Raw genomic sequence first — 20,245 nt, forward strand, 5'->3', positions numbered from 1 at the left:
TTGATTATTCGGGGTCTTTTGTATTTCCATATGAATTGTGAAATTTTTGTTCTAGTTCTGTGAAAAATGCCATTGGTAATTTGATAGGGATCGAATCTGTAGATTGCTTTTGGTAGTATAGTCATTTTCACAATATTGATTCTTCCTACCCAGGAACGTGGAATATCTCTCTATCTGTTTATGTTGTTCTTTGATTTCTTTCATTAGTGTCTTATAATTTTCTGTATACAGTTCTTTTGTCTCCTTACATAAGTTTATTCCTAGATATTTAATTCTTTTTGTTGCAAAGGGGAATGGGATTGATTTCTTAATTTCTCTTTCTGATTTTTCAGTTAGTATATAGAAATGCAAGTGATTTCTGTCTATTGATTTTGTATCCTGTAACTTTGCTAAATTCACTGATTAACTCTAGCAATTTTCTGATACTGTGCTTAGGGTTTTCCATGTACGGTATCATGTCATCTTCAAACAGTGAGAGCTTTACATCTTCTTTTTCAATCTGGATTCTTTTCTTTCTTTTTCTTCTCTGATTGCTGTAGCTAGGACTTTCAGAACTATTTTGAATAATAGTGGTGAAAGTGAACACCCTTGTCTTGTTCCTAATCTCAGAGGGAATGCTTTCACTTTTTCACCATTAAGAATAAATAATGTTTGCTGTGGGCTTATCATATATGGCCTTTACTATGTTAAAGTTGGTTCCTTCTCTGCCCATTTTTTGAAGAGTTTTCATCATAAATGGGTGCTGAATTTTGTCAAAGGCTTCTTCTGCATCTATTGAGATTATAATATGGTTTTTATCTTTCAATTTGTTAATATGGTGTATCACATTGATTGATTTGCATATATTGAAGAATCCTTGCATCCCTGGAATAAACCCAACTTGATCATGATGTATGAGCTTTTGGATGTGTTGCTGAATTCTGTTTGCTAAAATTTTGTTGAGGATTTTTGCATCTATGTTCATCGGTGGTACTGGCCTATAGTTTTCTTTTTTTGTGTTGCCTTTGTCTGGTTTTGGTATCAGAGTGATGGGGGCCTCATAGAATGAGTTTGGAAATGTTCCTTCCTCTGAAATTTTTTGAAAGAGTTTTAGAAAGGTAGGCATTAGCTCTTCTCGAAATGTTTGATAGAATTCTCCTGTGAAGCCATTTGATCCTGAGCCTTTGTTTTTTGGGAGATTTTTGATCACGGCTTCAGTTTCAGTGTTTGTAATTGGGTTGTTCATAATTTCTATTTCTTCCTGATTCAGTCTTGGAAGATTGAACTTTTCTAAGAATCTGTCCATTTCTTCCAGGTTATCCATTTTATTGCCATATAGTTGTTCATAATAGTCTCATAATCTTTTGTATTTCTGCATTGTCTGTTGTAACCTCTCCTTTTTCACTTCTAATTTTTTTTTAATTTTCTTTTAACTTTTTTTGATTTGATTCTTCTTTTTTTCTTAATGAATCTGGCTAAAGGTGTGTTAATTTTATCTTCTCAAAGAACCAACTTTTAGTTTTATTAATCTTCATTATTTCTTTCATTTCTTTTTCATTTATTTCTGCGGATCTTTATGATTTTTTTCTTTCTTTCTACAAACTTTGGGGGGTTTTTGTTCTTCTTTTTCCAGTTGTTTTAGATATGAAGTTAGGTTGTCTATTCGATGTTTTTCTTGTTTCTTGAGGTAGGATCAGCTTCCCTCTTAGAACTGCTTTTGCTTCATTCCATAGGTTTTGAGTTGTTGTGTTTTCATTGTCATTTGTTTCTAGATTTTTTTTATTTCTTTTTTGATTTCTTCAGTAATCTGTTGGTTATTTAGAAACATATTGTTTAATCTTCATATGTTTATGTTTCTTACAGTTTTTTTCTTGTAATTGACATCTAGCCTCATAGCACTGTGGTCAAAGAAGATGCCTGTTATGATTTCCGTTTTCTTAATTTTAGTGAGGTTTGATTTGTGATCCAAGATGTGGTCTATCCTGGAGAATGTCCTATGTGCACTTAAGAAGGCAGTGTGTTCTTCTACAGTTGGATGGAATGTCCTGAAGACATCAATGAGATCCACCTCATCTAATGCATCATTTAAGATTTGTGTCTCCTTATCAATTTTTGTTTTGATGATCTGTCCATTGGTGTGAGTAGGGTGTTAAAGTCTCCTGCTAGTATTGTGTTACTGTCAATTTTTCCTTTTATGTCTGTTAGTTTTTGTCTTATGTATTGAGGTGCTCCTATGTTGGGTGAATAGATACTTGCAATTGTTATGTCTTCCTCTTGGACTGATCCCTTGATCATTATGTAGTGTCCTTCCTTATCTCTTGTAATCTTCTTTATTTTAAGGTCTATTTTGTCTGATATGAGGATTGTTACTCCAGCTTTCTTTTGCTTCCCATTTGCATGGGATATATTTTTCCATTCTCTCACTTTCAGTCTATATGTGTCTTGGAGTCTGAAGTAGGTTTCTTGTAGACAGCATATAGATGGTTCTTATTTTTGTATCCATTTAGCCAGTCTGTGTCTTTTGGTTGGAGCATTTAATCTGTTTACATTTAAAGTAATTATTGATATACATTGCCATTTATTGCAATTTCTATTGCCATTTTCTTAATTGTTTGGGATTGATTTTGTAGATCTTTTTCTTCTTTTGTATTTCTTGACTATATAAGTCCCTTTAAGATTTGTTGTAAAGCTGGTTTGGTGGTACTGAATTCTCTTAACTTCTGCTTGACTAAAAAGCTTTTGATTTCTCCATCAATTTTGAATGAGATCCTTGCTGGGTACAGTAATCTTGGTTTTAGATTTTTCCCTTTCTTCTTTAAATATATCCTGCCATTCCCCTCTGGCTTGCAGAGTTTCTGCTGAAATAGCAGCTGTTAAACGTATGGGGTTTCCCTTGTATGTTCCTTGTTGCTTTTCCCTTGCTGCTTTTAATGTTCTTTCTTTGTGTTTAGTCTTTGTTAGTTTAATTAATATGTGTCTTGGTGTGTTTCTCCTCGAGTTTATCCTGTACAGGACTCTTTGCACCTCTTGAACTTGATTATTTCTTGTTCCATGTTGGGGAAATTTTCAACTATAATCTCTTCAAAAATTTTCTCATACCTTTTCTTTTTCTCTTCTTCTTATGGGACCTCTATAATTCAAATATTGGTGTGTTTGATATCCTCCCAGAGATATGCTACAGCTTCAGATATTCTGCTATTGATTCCTTCTAGAGTATTTTTAATCTCAGTAATTGTATTGTTTGTCTCTATATGTTTATTCTTTAATTCTTCTAGGTCTTTGTTAACTGATTTTTGCATTTTCTCCAATCTGTTTTCAAGGTTTTTGATAGGGTGAGATTTGTGCTGAGTAAGTTTGTTTTTCCTCTGATGGGCAAGGCTGACTGAGGTGGTAATCCTGTCTGTTGATGGTTGGGTTTGTATTTTTGTTTTGTTTGTTGTTTAGTACAGGGTGCTACTGTTGGTTGGGTGATGCTGGGTCTTGTATTCAAGTGGTTTCCTTTGTGTAACTTCTCACTATTTGATATTCCTCAGGGTTAGCTCTCTGGTAGTCTAGGGTTTTGGAGGCAGTGCTCCCACTCCAAAGGCTCAGGGCTTGATCTTTGCTCAGGAACAAAGATTTCACAAGTGGTTTGTTATGGCATTAAGTGAGATTAAAACAAATACCCAAAAATGAGAAACCAAAGATGAACCTCAGAAAATGGCAGTTACAAAATTAGGCAAATAATAATTAAAATAATGGAATATACACATATACATATACACCTATAAGTGAAATCAAAACAGTCCAACGAAAACAAAGTACAATAGATTGACCTGGTGAACAAAGAAAACCAAAAATTATGTCTATTGGTTAAGAACAAGATTCTTTTTTAATTTATCCAGTTAACATTTTTTTTCTAAACTAGTGAAGAGCACTAAAAATAAATCACTCCTCTTCTGCTTCTCCCATTCACCCTTGTTAATTTTACTTCACAAGAGTGGAAACATAAGGCAGGCTTTGAAGAGTTATTTTTGTCCTGTGGCACTAAAATCTAGATTAGGAAAATAAATATGGGTCTGGAGATGCCAAACTGTCCTCAAATATTTGGGAAGACAAAGAAGTCAATGAACAGTTGTGATAAAAGGTAAAGTTCTAACTCTACTGGCTATCTATTTTACTTATGGTAGTGTATATGTTTCAATGCTGTTCTCTCAAGTCATCCTATCCTCTCCTCCCACTGAGTCCAAAAATCTATCTCCTTTACTGCCTTGCACATAGGATCATAGGTACCATCTTTGTAGATTCCATATACATGTATTAATATGCAAAATTTGTCTTTCTTTTTCTGACCTACTTCACTGTATAACAGGCTTAACCTGGAGGGATGGGATAGAAGGGAGCTGGGAGGGGGGTTAAGTAGGGAGAGGACACATGTGTGCCTATGACTGATTCATGCTGATGTATGCAAAAACCATCACAATATTGTAAAGCAATTATCCTCCAATTAAATAAATTTTTTTAAAAGAAGTTCACGTAAGCTCAAAGGGCTGTGTTCTCACTGAGGAGGGGTCTAAAGAGTTCAATTCTGAGGTACCCAGAAGGTTTGCCATAAAGGGGGGCAGCACCTGCTTAAGAAAATGGCACAGAGGTTAGCCTCTGAAGAATAAAGAGGCATAAGGAAACACAACTTACAAGAATAAGTAGTTTAGTAGAAGAACCAAATTTGTTAAAGGCCAGGACCCAGAGCTGCAGAAAACAGTGTTCCCTCCCTCCCTCCATCCTTCCCTCCCTCCATCCTTCCCTCCTCCATCCTTCCGTCCCTCCCTCCTTCCATCCCTCTCCCATTCTAGCCCAAGATCAGCCACGTAGCTGATAATTTGTAAAGCAACTCTGCTCTGGTCCAGCTGAATTCAAGAGCCCACCTCTCAATTCACTTTCATTTGGTCTTCAGAGTAAATGTGTTCTGTTCGTTGCCATGACCACAGGGAGAACTTGTCTCCCGGTAGCAATTCTATTCAGTTTTCATCACCTAGAAGAGAAAGTTAAAAGGTTAGCAAGCCCTGAACAAATGTTAATGATACCAACATTTTAAAATGGCAATGAAATCAGGAAATAACCATCAATTCCATAGTCAAATGAATATCAGAATGTGACAAGTAACTTAGTTAAACAGCATCTGCTTGATATCATCCTTCTAATCTTCTCATTCCCTAGTTGCCTGTTCTTCTCAGTAAGTTCAGTTCAGTCACTCAGTTGTGTCTGACTCTTTGCCACCCTATGGACTGCAGCATGCCAGGCTTCCCTGTCCATCACCAAATCCTGGAGCTTACTCAAATTCAAGTCCATTGAGTCAGTGATGCCATCCAACCATCTCATCCACTGTTGTCCCCTTCTCCTCTCTCCTTCAATCTTTCCCAGCATCAGGGTCTTTTCAAGAGTCAGTCTTCACATCAGGTAGCCTAAGTATTGGAGTTTCAGCTTCACCATCAGTCCTTCCAATGAATATTCAGGCTGATCTCCTTTAGGATGGACTGGTTGGATCTCCTTGCAGTCCAAGGGACTCTCAAGAGTCTTCTCCAACACTACAGTTCAAAAGCATCAATTCTTGAGCGTTCAGCTTTCTTTATAGTCCAAATCTCACATCCATACAGGACTACTGGAAACACCATAGCTTTGACTAGATGGACCTCTGTTTTTTAATATGCTGTCCAGGCTGGTCATGGCTTTTCCAAGGAGCAAGAGTCTTTTAATTTCATGGCTGCAGTCACTGTCTGCAGTGATTTTGAAGCCCCTCAAAATGAAGTCACTTCAATTCAAAAATGAAGTGGTGGGACCGTATGCCATGATCTTTGTTTTCTGAATGTTGAGTTTTAAGCCAAGTTATTCACTCTCTTCTTTCACTTTCATTAAGAGGCTTTTTAGTTCCTCTTCACTTTCTGCCATAAGGGTGGTGTCATCTGCATATCTGAGGTTATTGATATTTTTCCCAGCAATCTTGATTCCAGCTTGTGCTTCATCCAGCCCAGCATTTCTCATGATGTACTCTGCATATAAGTTAAATAAGCAGGGTGACAATATACAGCCTTGATGTGCTCCTTTCCCGATTTAGAACCAATCTGTTGTTCCATGTCCAGTTCTAACTGTTGCTTCTTGACCTGCATACAGATTTATCAGGAGGCAGGTTAAGTGGTCTGGTATTCCCATCTCTTTAAGACTTTTCCACAGTTTGTTGTGATCTACACAGTGAAAGGGTTTGGCATAGTCAATAAAGCAGAAGTAGATATTTTTCTGGAACTCTCTTGCTCTTTTGATGATCCAGCAGATGTTAGCAGTTTGATCTCTCATTCCTCTGCCTTTTCTAAATCCACCTTGAACATCTGAAATTTCACGGTTCACGTACTGTTGAAGCCTAGCTTGGAGAATTTTGAGCATTACTTTTTTAATGTGTGAGATGAGTGCAATTGTGTGGTAGTTTGAGCATTCTTTGGCATTGCCTTTCTGTTGAATTGGAATGAATACTGACCTTTTCCAGTCCTGTGGCCACTCCTGGGTTTTCCATTATTGCTGACATATTGAGTGCAGCACTTTCACAGCATCATCTTTTAGAATTTGAAATAGTTCAGCTGAAATTCCATCACCTGCCTTAGCTTTCTTTGTGGTGATGCTTCCTTAGGCCCACTTGACTTCACATCCCAGAATGTCTGGCTTTAGGTGAGTGATCACACCATCATGGTTATCTGGGTCATGAAGATATATTTTTTATAGTTCTGCTGTGTTTTCTTGCCCCCCTGTTTTTAATATCTTGTGCTTCTCTTAGGTCCATACCATTTCTTTCGATTATTGTGCCCATCTTGGTATCTCTAATTTTTTTGAAGAGATCTCTAGTCTTTCCCACTCTATTGTTTTCCCTATATTTCTTTTCATTGATTGCTGAGGAAGACTTTCTTATCTCTCCTCACTATTCTTTGGAACTCTGCATTCAAATGGGTATATATTTCCTTTTCCCCTTTGCCTTTAGCTTCTCTTTTTTCCTCAGCTATTTGTGAAGGCTTCTCAGACAACCATTTTGTCTTTTTGCATTTCTTTTTCTTGGAGATAGTCTTGATCACTGCCTCCTGTAAAATGTCACGAACCTCTGTCCATAGGTCTTCAGGCACTCTGTCTATCAGATCTAATCCCATGAATCTATTTGTCACTTCTACTGTATAATCATAAGGGATTTGATTTAGGTCATACCTGAGTGGTCTTGTGGTTTTCCCTACTTTCTTCAATTTAATCTGAATTTTTCAATAATGAGTTCATGAGCCACAGTCAGCTCCCGGTCTTATTTTTGCTGACTGTATAGAGCTCCTCCATCTTTGGCTGCAAATAATATAATCAATCTGATTTCAGTACTGACCATCTGGTGATGTCCATGTGTAGAGTCACCTCTTGTGTTGTTGGAAGAGGCTGTTTGCTATAACCAGTGTGTTCTCTTGGCAAAACTCTGTTAGCATTCATCCTGCTTCATTTTGTACTCCAAGGCCACACTTGCTGTTACTCCAGAAATCTCTTGACTTCCTACTTTTGCATTCCAGTCCTCTATGATGAAAAGGACATCTTTTTTGGGTGTTAGTTCTAGAAAGTCTTGTAGGTTTTCATAGAACCATTCAACATCACCTTTTTATTACTGGTTGGGGCATAGCGTTGGATTACTGTGATTTGAATGGTTTTCCTTGGAAACAAACAGAGATTATTCTGTCGTTTTTGAGATTGCACCCAAGAACTGCATTTTGGTCTCTTTTGTTGGCTATGAGGGCTACTCCATTTCTTCTAAGGGATTCTTGCCCACAGTAGTAGATATAATGGTCATCTGAGTTAAATTCACCCATTCCAGTCCATTTTAGTTCACAGATTCCCAAAATGTCTATGCTCACTCTTGCCATCTCCTGTTTGACCACTTTCAATTTATTTTGATTCCTGGACCTAACATTCCAGGTTCCTATGTAATATTGTTCTTTACAGCATTGGAGTTTACCTCCATCACCAGTCACATAGGATGTCTAGTTAATATTTATTGACTATTTACCCTGTACCAGGTATGAACTAATCACTTCACATACAGTATTACTTTATTCCTCAGTACAAACCAAAAAGGTTTGTATACTGTTCTGCTTTTCACAGATGAGGGAATAGAGGCTTAGAGGAGTTAAGTAACTTTCCCAAAGATGCAGAGCTGGCAAGAGGTAGAGCCAAAGTTCAAACCTTAGCAGTAACATAGAAATGGCAATCGAGGTTAGGGGTAAACTCACTTGCAAGGAGAGTGTGAGCAAGTCATTATAATAATTTATTCTGACATTGCTTGATTAGTTATGTTTTATGAGAGGAGGTATATGAAGAAAATTTCCAGCATGATTTTCAGGATTCTAGCCTGAGTGGCTGGCTAGATGGTTCAGTTCAGTTCAGTTCAGTCACTCAGTTGTGTCTGACTCTTTGTGACCCCATGAATCGCAGCACACCAGGCCTCCCTGTCCATCACCAACTCCTGGAGTTCACTCAGACTCACGTCCATCGAGTCAGTGATGCCGTTCAGCCATCTCATCCTGTGTCGTCCCCTTCTCCTCCTGCCCCCAGTCTCTCCCAGCAGCAGAGTCTTTTCCAATGAGTCAACTCGTCACATGAGGTAGCCAAAGTACTGGAGTTTCAGCTTTAGCATCATTCCTTCCAAAGAAATCCCAGGGCTGATCTCCTTCAGAATGGATTGGATCTCCTTGCAATCCAAGGGATACTCAAGAGTCTTCTCCAACACCACAATTCAAAAGCATCAATTCTTCGGCGCTCAGCCTTCTTCACAGTCCAACTCTCACATCCATACGTGACCACTGGAAAAACCATAGCCTTGACTAGATGGACCTTAGTCAGCAAAGTAATATCTCTGCTTTTGAATATATTATCTAGGTTTTGGTCATAACTTTTCTTCCAAGGAGTAAGCATCTTTTAATTTCATGGCTGCAATCACCATCTTCAGTGATTTTAGAGCCCCAAAATATAAAGTCTGACACTGTTTCTACTGTTTCCCCATCTATTTCCCATGAAGTGATGGAACCAGATGCCATGATCTTCGTTTTCTGAATGTTGAGGTTTAGGCCAGCTTTTTCACTCTCCACTTTTACTTTCATCAAGAGACTTTTTAGTTCCTCTTCACTTTCTGCCATAAGGGTCATTAAATGATACAGGGAAGCATTGCAAGACCATTTTGACTGTTAAAATCGATGGCTTCTGTTTGAGATACCCGGACTTTTATGAGATTGTGAGAGATCAAGATGGACATATCCAGCAGTCCTAGAATTTGTAGTTCTAGATCTAGTCTAGATCTAGAATTCAGGAAGGAGATTTAGATTGAAGAGAGACATTTGGAAGTCATATATATGTAAATGAATACAAATAAAGCTATGTACAGTACTTCATGGAATATTTTTCAGACTAAAGAATTGACCCTGAAAAAAAGACTGAGATTGGAAAGAGATGACCATAGATATATATATATTTAAAAAAAAAAAAAAAAGAGTAATGTCATGAGGCCAAAGCTAAGCTAAGCTAAGTCACTTCAGTCATGTCCAACTCTGTGTGACCCCATAGATGGCAGCCCACAAGGCTCCCCCGTCTCTGGGATTCTCCAGGCAAGAACACTGGAGTGGGTTGCCATTTCCTTCTCCAATGCATGGAAGTGAAAAGTGAAAGGGAAGTCGCTCAGTCGTATCCAACTCTTAGCGACCCCATGGACTGCAGCCTACTAGGCTCCTTCGTTCATAGGATTTTCCAGGCAAGAGCACTGGAGTGGGGTGCCATTGCCTTCTCTGCATGAGGCCAAAGAAGGAGGTAATGCTTAGAAGACAACAGGAATATTAAGAGTTATACCACCAAATCACATGTATGGCATCTGGCATTTAGCATTTGAAAGGTCAACTTAAGAGTGGTTTTATGATTGACCAGCATAAGCAAGTGACTCAGCTAGTTTAGGCTACTGTAAATACTTTCAATTATATTTTTTCTCTACAGACTCTTTAAACAAAATTGGATCAACATCATTTCCCAAAACCAATCCTATATCTTCTGCAAAAGTTATTCCACATGGTGAGTTGATAGCCATGTGATTATGATCTATTTAATCTTCTTTCTTGTTTAACTAGATATCTATTTTCAAAAGCCTCATCTTACATTGATAATACTTTGCAGTGAGGAAGAATGGGTTTTATATTTAGGCTCATGAAATTTTTAGAATTCTGTTTGGGTTTTTGCATGGGCTCCATAAATAGAGGGAAGAAAGAATTAAGCTTTAGGATAGGAAGAAAGAGGTACAGAGAGCAATCTGTTTTCTTCATCTATTCATATGCCAATTTCAAATTTAAAATATCTTTCCAGATTCTGTAATATGATTTTGCATTTATGGGCAAAAGGAGAAAGCAAAGTTTTGGGGGTTTGTTTTTTAACACACTTTTAATTTTTAATTTCATTATAACCTTAAGTGTTATGTTAAATATTATGATCTTTCATTGCTCTGTATGCATGTGTTATATATATTATAGTTGATGATTTGTAGTAGAAAGTTGCACAAGGAGCTGTAAAGAAGGAAAGATGTCTGCTTCTTGAAGGGGAGTCAGAGAAGGCTTCATGGGGAAGACAGTATTTGATCTGAGTCACAGCAGTATTCTAGACAAGAGAACGGCATTTGGATGTCTAAGCAAATTTGGCATGTTTGGGGATTTGTAAATGGTTTCAAACAATGAGAAAGAGACATAAAATAAGAACATATAATAAAGAACTGCATACCCTTTGCTAACAAACTGAATTTTCCTACTAGAATGTAAGTTCCATGAGAGCCAGGATTTTTGTCTGTTCTATTCACTGATACATCACCAATGTCTAGAGCAGTGCCTGATAACACCAAGTACTAATTAAGTATTTGTTAAATGAATGAATAAATACAATTCTGTAGTTATTGTTGTTCTGTTACTAATTCATGTCTGACTCTTTGCAACCCCATGGACTGTAGCCCACCAGGCTCCTCTCTCCATGGGTTTTCCATGGAATACTGGAATGGGTTTCCATTTCCTTCTCCAGGGGATCTTCCTGCATTGGCAGGTGGATTCTTTACCACTGAGCCTCTAGGGAAGCCCATAATTCTGTAGGTCAGTACCTATAAAACCTGACTGGTTAGCAGAGTCACCTAGGCAAGCTTTTAAAATCAAATTCTTCAGAGATGAGTCTTAGGAATCTGCATCTTCTTGAAACTCATCTGGTGTTTGGGAATTGCTACTGTTGACTAGTTGTGAAGTTGTTGTGAAGTCACTCAGTTGTGTCCAGCTCTTTGTGACCCCATGGACTGTAGCTCACCAGGCTCCTCCATCCATGGAATTTGGTAGGCAAGAGTACTGGAGTGGGCTGCCGTTTCCTTCTCCAATTTCCACTGTTGACTATGGCAAGACATACTGGGGAGGGGTGTGTTCTTAGTTATTTCAGTTGAATGGGTCATTGGTTTGATCTCCTTTGCTGTAGGTGTCTGTGGCATCCCTCCGTTTAGTCCCCAGTGGCTTTCTAGAAGAATTGCAGGAGGAGTAGAAGCCTGCCCCCACTGTTGGCCATGGCAGGTGGGTTTGAGGTTTCTCGGCAATCACCATTGTGGAGGTGCCATCATCAACTCGATTTGGATTCTGACTGCAGCGCATTGTGTGCAATCGTGAGTGAGGCTGATGATATTTTATTAATGTATTCATGTACCATGTTGCTTGCTAAAGCTGAAACTCCAATTCCTTGGCCAGCTGATATGAAGAGCCAACTCACTGGAAAAGACCTTGATGCTGGGAAAGACTGAAGGCAAATGGAGAAGGGGGCAGGAGGGAATGAGATGGTTAGGTAGCATCACCAACTCAATAGACATGAATTTGAGCAAACTCTGGGAGATAGTGAAGGACCTAGGAGCCTGACTTGTTAACTGAACAACAATAATCATGTTGTTTGTTGTTTTAGTCACTAAGTCGTGTCTGACTCTTTTGAGACCTCATGGACTATAGCCTGCCAGGTTCCTCTGTCCAAGGGATTTCCCAGACAAAAATACTAGAGTGGGTTGTCATTTCCTTCTCCAGGGTATCTTCCAGGCCCAGGCCTCGAACCTGCATTGGCAGGTGGCTTCTTTACCACTGAGTTACCAGGGAAACCTTTTTTGTAGCATACTTAGGACGTAAATATAATTGTGTAACTCCTAAAACCATGCAGACTGATTCAAAAGCATGAATCTTCCTTTCAGTGTTTCTGACCCATGTCCATCTAGCCTCTTTTTAAACAAGGTCAGTGAAGAAAAGCAAATCAAATCTTGAAATTGTTCATCCCATTTAAGGCATCTTTGATTGTTATGTTGAGCCCAAGTCTGCTTCTCTATAGCAATAATTTATTAATCTAAGTTTACTGCAGTTCCAGAAAACAAGAACTCAATCTCTTTCTACTTGCATGTAATCATCCTTCCTAGACTTGAAGATTCCTCTCACATTGCCCTTAACTTAATCTTTAGGCTGAATGCTTGCTGTTCTAGTATTGGTAACTCCACAGCCCTCATCATGCAGTGCTCTATACCCTGCATTGGTTTAGTGTCATTCCTCTTAAAGTGGGATCATGACAGTGGAGAACACAGTAGGATAATTCACCACCTTGATCTCTGAACTTTAAACGTTTTTAAATTTTAAACTATGCCATGATGTGAAGAAATATACAAAATATAAACATGTAGTCTAAAGAATGGTCCTACTATTTAGTGTAAGAAGGATCTTTACATTATCAAGCCCTCTCAGTGCCCCTCCCAGAGAAGTAAACATTATGCTAAATTTTGCATTTACAATTTCTTTGCTTTTTGAGGAGTGGTTTTAACATCTATGAATTCCTAAAACCAGTATGTTGTCTTGTTTTCCCTGTATTAATGTAAAACAATTACAGTTTATATTCCTCTGTGATTTGCTTTTATCTTTATAGCATATCATATGGATTATCATGTGGATGTGTATAACTGTAATTAATTCATTTTCAATCCAGACTAATTCAGTTAATCACTTGTAAGAAGGTTCTGGACACTGTATATTTATATACACCCCAGGACTAACAAAAAGATCCTACTGTATAGAGAACTGTATTCTCTGTTATATATATATATATATATATATATATATATATCAGTATCCTATGATAAATCATAGTGGAAAGGAATATTTTTTAAAATACATGTATATGTATAACTGAATCAACTTGCTGTACATCAGAAATTAACACTGTAAATCAACTATAGTAAATAGTAAATTGTTGCTCAGTTGTGTCCAACTCTCTGCGATTCCATGGACTGTAGTCTACTAGGCTTCTCCGTCCATGGGATTTTCCAGGCAAGAGTACTGGAGTGGGCTGCCATTTCCTTCTCCAGGGGATCTTCCTGACCCAGGGATCGAACCCAGGTCTCCTGCTTTGCAGGCAGACGCTTTACACTCTAAGCCACCAGGGAAGCCCAAAATAAACGTATACTCCCCAAATGATTCCAATGTACAGTCAAAGTCCAGAACCATGCCCTGTCCATGAGTCCATCTTGACCCTTTCTTGCTTGTCCCCAATGAGCCCACCCCTCTTCTCAAACATGCCATGCTTGTTCCTGTCTCAAGGTCTGTGTAGTCGTTCCCTCTGCCATTTGGAACACCAAGTTACATTTAGTTGTCCTGTTTCCTTAGGCTCCTCTTGGCTCTGAGTCTCACAGACTTTGGTCTGTGACGGTAGTTAGGAGTTACTCATCTGGTATTTTGTACAAGGTACCTCAGTTTGAGTTCATCAGATATTTTTCTCATGGTTTTTCTGGGACTCCACAGGAAATCCACAGAGGTAACATGTCCATGACATGTCCATTTCATCACATCATTTGAAGGGTACATGCTACCAGCATGATTTCTCACTGATGATGTTAACCTGGTATTTGCCAGGTGTCTCCACTGTTAAGTTCCATCTTCCTCCCATTCTTACCTATTCTTTGCAAGCAAGTGGCTAAGGGTAGCCCACACTCAAGCAGTTGGGCATTAAGCTCTATCATCTTGAGTGCAGAGTTTTCTGCATAAATTAAAGTTATTCCATAGGGGAGATTTGCCTCTTCTCTTACTTTTGTTGGGGCTTCCCTGGTAGCTCAGTTGGTAAAAAAAATCCGCCTGCATTGCAGGAGACCCCAGTTCGATTTCTGGGTCGGGAAGATCTGCTGGAGAAGGGATAGGCTACCCACTCCAGTATTCTTGGGCTTCCCTGGTGGCTCAGCTGGTAAAGAATCCACCTGCAGTTGGGGGACCTAGGTGTGATCCCTGGGTTGGGAAGTTCCCCTGGAGAAGGGAAAGGCTACCCACTCCAGTATTCTGGCCTGGAGAATTCCATGGAATAGATAGTCTATGGGGTTGCAAAGAGTCAGACACTACTGAGCAACTTTCACTTTCCTTTTAAATATTAAATTGTGTATTAAACCAATATGGGCTGGAGGACATTTATTTTTTTGTAAATACTACATATTTATTTTGTTGCTTGAATTGCTCCAGCTTTGATCCCTATGCGTTCTTTCAGGTTGAGTATTCCAGTTTTGACCACTGTGAGTTCTTGTCTTTTTGATATGCCACCATCCTTTTGGGACAAAGATGCTCCAAATTTATCTTATGTACCCCCTCTCAGTCTTAGAAGCAGCCATTTCTCCCATAAGCCGCATGAGAAGTTAAAATCTGGGTGCTGAGCATCCCGGTGCTACCAGGGTGTCGTTATTGCTTATAGCCCCTCTTAGCTAACAGAGCTAGAAAATGTAAGTAGGCATACTAACTTACTTACATAAACCTATTTTTCTGTCTGTACCTATATTAAGGTAAACATGAGATCACACAGATATTTCCAGCTCAACCACATGGGTCATTCTAGCACCCCCTGGCTCTTGGAGAAATTCATTTTATAAGAATTCTATCAAAGTGCATTTTTATGTACCATGGAAAAGCCTCAATCACAGCTGACTAATTAATGAAAATTAAAGTATTGAAGAAACCAGCTATTAGTACTGATGCCAGAGGCGCAGAAGAAGCTTTGTCAGACTCCCTTGTCAAATAGTTTATTCTTGAATTTATGTCATAGACTATGATTCCTTGCAGCAAGATATAGACCACACCAAACCATTCTTTACAAGGTGAAATATTCAACTTGATGAGTCAACTGAGATTAATAAACACAGTCAGCTATAAATGTTTGTGAACCATTTAAATTAACCACAAAAAGATTTGTATATAATTTTAGTGACCCTTCTTGTTTTCTTTGTAAAATTTTGCTAAAGTAGTAGTATTGCTTGTTTTTAAAAAGGCAGTTCAAATAAAGTTATCAAGTAAAATCCAAACTACCCTCTCCATTTCTCTAACACATTCCTCCTCTCTAGAAGTAATCAACATTCAGAATGTTTTAATTATCTGATTTTACATTAATGTTTATACATAAACATTTTGTCATGTTTTATAATTTTTACACAAAACGTGCCTTATACTTATATTGATGTGGAAAAGGTTACCTCATTTTTTCTTTAACTTTTATAGTTGTCTAATTTACTTGACCAGAGAAATATCTTTTTTGAAGTTGGAACTGTGTATATCTTTACCCAGAAGCTTTGGGATGCTAGTGTAAAGAATTAGTATGTTCACTCATGCCTTGCCATTGGGCATCCTTCAGCTGATTCCTTCAAGAACTTGCTTCTCCTTGTCTCATTCTTATCAATCTTATGGACATCCAGGGCTCCAGCCTCCATTGAAAGGGAGTACCCAAATCCATTGGGAAGGCAAGTTTACTGCATGGAATGAGCCATTTGGGGAAATGTACAAAATCTGGGAGCTGAGATAGACATCATTTTTGCTAAAGGTCACCACGTGCCAGGCTGGCTGACATTGCTACAAAAGGTGATAAGGACAGCTGACAGCAACATTGGACTGCATCCCACATGCCACCATCTCTAGCACTGGTTACCCTTAGGATTAGCCCTAGCAAATACCAAAATTTTCTGGAAGGTTTCTGACTTAAAGTCTGGTGTGGAGCCAGAGAATCTGTATTTCTAACAAGTTGCTGGGTACTGTTGTTCTATTTTTAGGGAAAACCTGGCATGTTCTCCTTTTGTTGACTCCACACTCTTCTTCATGCTCATGTGGGATTTTAGGTCCTAATGTACAGCACAGGGAACTCTTCTCAACGTTATGTGGCAGCCTGGATAGGAGGGGAGTTTGGAGGAGAATGACTGGATGCATGTGTATCTGAGTCACTTTGCTGTCCACCTGAAGACTCTCGCAACACTGTTTATCGACTATACTCTGATATAAAATAAAAAGTTTAAAAAATAAACTTAATTTAGGGGAATAAACTCGCTTTGCAACTGTACATTGGAATCTGTCTCAAACCTGAATCAGTGGGTTTTTTCCAGTTTCATCCACCTTCTTTATTTTCTTAGAAGCTGTCTTTTAAAATATTTATTTATTTGGGGTTCTCAGGTGGTGCTAGTGTTAAAGAACCCACTTACCAATGCAGGAGATGTAAGAGATGTGAGATGTGTGGGTTCCATCCTTGGGTTGGGAAGATCCCCTGAAGGAAGGCATAGTTACCCACTCCAGTATTCTTGCCTGGAGAATCCCATGGACAGAAGAGTCTGGCAGGGTATAGTCTATGGGGTCACAAGAGTCAGACGTCACTGAAGCCACTTAGCCCACCTGCACGCATTTATTTCTTTATCCATGCGTTTTTGGTTGTGCTGTATCTTCTTTGCTATGTGGGCTTTTCACTAGTTGTGGCAAGCAGGAGTTACTTTTCATTGCAGTATGCGGACTCCTCATTGCGGAGGCTTCTCTTGTTGCCAAGCTCAGGCTATAGGGCTCTCAGGCTTCAGGAGCTGTGGCTCCCAGGCTCTAGAGCGCAGGCTCCATAGTTGTGGCACTTGGGCTTAGTTGCTTCACAGCATGTGAGATCTTCTTGGACTATGGATGGAAACCAAGTTCCATCTACCAACAGGCGGATCATTTACCACTGAGCCACCAGAGAAGCCCTTTCTAGGGTTAACCAGTTCTTGTTTTTCTGTTTGCAGCTTCCTTCCAAAACATAGATAAGAACAGTTGGTTTCCATCCAAGGGAGGGGCAGGAGTATGATTCTAGGGCAGCAGCCTTGGTAACAGCTTTAAGAAATAAGTTTCTTTACTGCCGAGTAATGATTTAGAGAGTGACTTTGAAAATAAAGTTGATCCTTCCATTAGAGTGCATGACAGATAATAACAATGATAATGGCTACCACTATGGACTCATTACTATCTCCCGTATACTTGCCAGGCGCTTTACTTGAGTCGGCTCCCTTAATAAAGGCACACTGAAACACATCAGTGAGTCAGACTCATCATGCAAGGAACTGAAATGAGCACGGTTATGATTAGAGAGAAGATGCCTACCTGTATTAAGAAACTTCTTTGACTAAGTGTATTGAAAAAATACTTCCCATAACTTTATTTTTACTGAAGAAACAGTTTTGAAAAATGAAGAATCACTGCCAGTATATTTGTGGCAACTGAGGGACTCTTTCCTTGGATATTTTTTCAGCTGGAGATCTTGATGTGGCAAATTAATGGATCAAATTCTTAAACATTTTTTGAAGTTTATTAAATGTGTACAAAACATTAGCATAGTTAGAGGAATTTATACAAAGCAAACAACCATGTAACTAGCACCCAGACCAAGAAAGGAAATGGTGCCAATACCTAGGGGTCCCCCTTATGCCTTCTCCCCTTTAAAAGTAGTCAGTGTCATAATCTCTGATATCAGATGTGAATTTTACCTATTTAGGAATTGATAAATTAGTCTTCATTTCATAAATTCTGATTATTTTATAAAAGATAATTTTAAAGATATATTTTATAATATAGTATTTGAATATTTTTAACAGTAAAGCATAGACCTCATTAGAAATGTAATTTTCTTCATGTATTCCTAATGTCACTATGAAATTAAAATAAGCTGTAGGTTTTTTTCCTCCTCAACTTAAAAATAAACTGGTGATATTTGATAAATGCTCCAAAAACATTTTATGGACAAAAGAAGAGGGCAAGATAGACAACTAGGAACTTGTCCTCAGATAGATCAGAAGGCATGGTTCAGGTTCCCTAATTACACAAAGATTCCAGACAAGGTAGTGGGTGGATCCTGGCTGGACTGAACAGTGGATGTTGGTAGGGCCAGATAGTGTTAGACCAAATGGTGAAAAATGTGTTTTCATATCAAACTTTTGTTGTTCTTCCTTCAGGAAAAATAATCCACTCTTCTGGACCATTGTTGCTGGAGACCATGATAGAACCTTGAAGGAATCAACTGAGCAGGTGAGAAATGTTTTTAAAGGTCATTCTGCCTATTCTCTAAATTGTCACATGCCAGGGAATACATTTGGGCTTCCCCTTGTGGCTCAGCTGGTAAGGAATCTGCCTGCAATTCAGGAGACCTGGGTTCAATCCCTGGATTGGGAAGATGGCCTGGAGATGGGAAAGGCTACCCACTCCTGTATTCAGGCCTGGAGAATACCATGGACTATATAGTCCATGAGGTCGCAAAGAGTCAGACATGACTGAGGGACTTTCATTTTCAGGGAATACATTTATCTAAAACATGAGATTAGTTATTAATCTCCTAATGCCCTCTTACACTTATCATTTATACCAACATTTAAAGATAGAATTTGAGATCACATTTAACCTGAGAATTAGGGGAAGTGAGTCAGGAGGTCCAAACTGAGGTCCATGTACACAGATCCACAGAGTCTAATTTTTCCAGGACCACCATTCCTCAGAAAGTGCTTCATGGATCCCTGCAAATTATTAACAAAGATTCCCTTTTTAAATTTAGTACAAAGTCACCTTCATTGGGCAACATGTGGAAATGCAGAGATTTAGGATTATTTTGGACCAGTATACAAGGAAGTTGTTTGAATCATTGACTCTGCCTTGTAATTTCTTGCGTGCTCATGATGCAGGTGAGAAGGGCAAAACACATCGTGATGCATGAGGACTTCGACACACTGAGCTATGACTCTGACATCGCCCTGATACAACTGAGCTCTGCCCTAGAATTCAGCTCAGTGGTGAGGCCAGTATGTCTTCCACACAGCTTGGAGCCTCTGTTTTCTTCTGATATTTGTGTTGTGACTGGCTGGGGAAGTGTTAGTAAAGGTAAACCTTTTACTTTTGCATAAACATCACTACTGATTGACAGTTTTGAGAATATGTCATGGAAACGATATCAAATGGTATCTGCTTTAGCCCTTCTTCCTTCTGAAAGATAGGAACCATGGTTTATGTAACTGTAATAGTTCATCAGAGTAGAGAATGAGCTATTTTATAATTTTTCCAGCAGGATGCCTTATTCATAGGTAGGTTAGATCTGTGAAAGGACAAATAGAAGTATCTTCTCCCTTGTAGGCCATATGGTCTCTGTCACAGTTATTCAAATCTGCTGTTGTACCACAAAGCAGCCTTAGACAATATGTTACAGAATGGATGTGGCTGTGTTCCAATGGAATTTCTCCATGAAGTTGAAATTTTATGCAATAATCTTATCACAAAATGTTATTCTTTTTTGGATTATCTTTTCAACCATTTAAAAATGTACAAACCATAATTAATTCATGGATTGTAATAAATAGACTCAGAGTTGGTATTGGGAGCTGGTAGTAGGGGCTGACATGGAATTGGCCTGCGGACTGAAATCTGATGAGGCCTGGGCTAGATTCTATAGTTCTTAAAGCCATAATGAAATATCAAAAGACCTGAATGAGTTGATGTTGTTGTCCTGCTTCTTTGCACTGTATAAAGTTATTTTCTCTTATATTTTCCTTCTGTCTATATGTCATTTAAACTCTGTAAGCCAGTAGATGCAGAAGACAAATTTATGGTTACCAAAGAGGTTAGGGGAAGAGAGGGATAAATTAGGAGTTTGGGATTAACATGTACATACTACTATATATAAAATAGATAAACAACAATGTCCTACTGTATAGCATAGGGAACTATATTCAATATCTTATAATAATCTGTAATGGAAAAGAATCTGAAAAAGTACATATGTGTGTGTATATATACATAAAACTGAATCACTTTGCTATATAGCAGAAGCTAACACAACTATGTAAATTAAATATTGTTGCTATTGTTCAGTTGCTAAGTTATTTCTGACTCTTTGCACCCACATGGAATGCGGCACACCAGACTCC

The 20,245-nt window shown here is 38.5% G+C and overlaps 1 protein-coding gene across 1 annotated transcript in view; it reads left to right on the plus strand.

The window, feature by feature from the left end:
* Window positions 1–20,245, plus strand: part of OVCH1 (ovochymase 1) — a 110,047-nt gene that overhangs the window by 9,541 nt on the left and 80,261 nt on the right. Inside the window, exons 8-11 of the mRNA XM_052640608.1 lie at window positions 10,000–10,074; window positions 11,497–11,677; window positions 18,290–18,362; window positions 19,010–19,205. Coding sequence (XP_052496568.1) covers window positions 10,000–10,074; window positions 11,497–11,677; window positions 18,290–18,362; window positions 19,010–19,205 — 525 coding nt within the window. The remainder of the gene's footprint in view (window positions 1–9,999; window positions 10,075–11,496; window positions 11,678–18,289; window positions 18,363–19,009; window positions 19,206–20,245) is intronic.

Source organism: Budorcas taxicolor, chromosome 5 (genome assembly GCF_023091745.1).
Source record: "Budorcas taxicolor isolate Tak-1 chromosome 5, Takin1.1, whole genome shotgun sequence".
Classification (NCBI taxonomy): Eukaryota; Metazoa; Chordata; class Mammalia; order Artiodactyla; family Bovidae; genus Budorcas; species Budorcas taxicolor.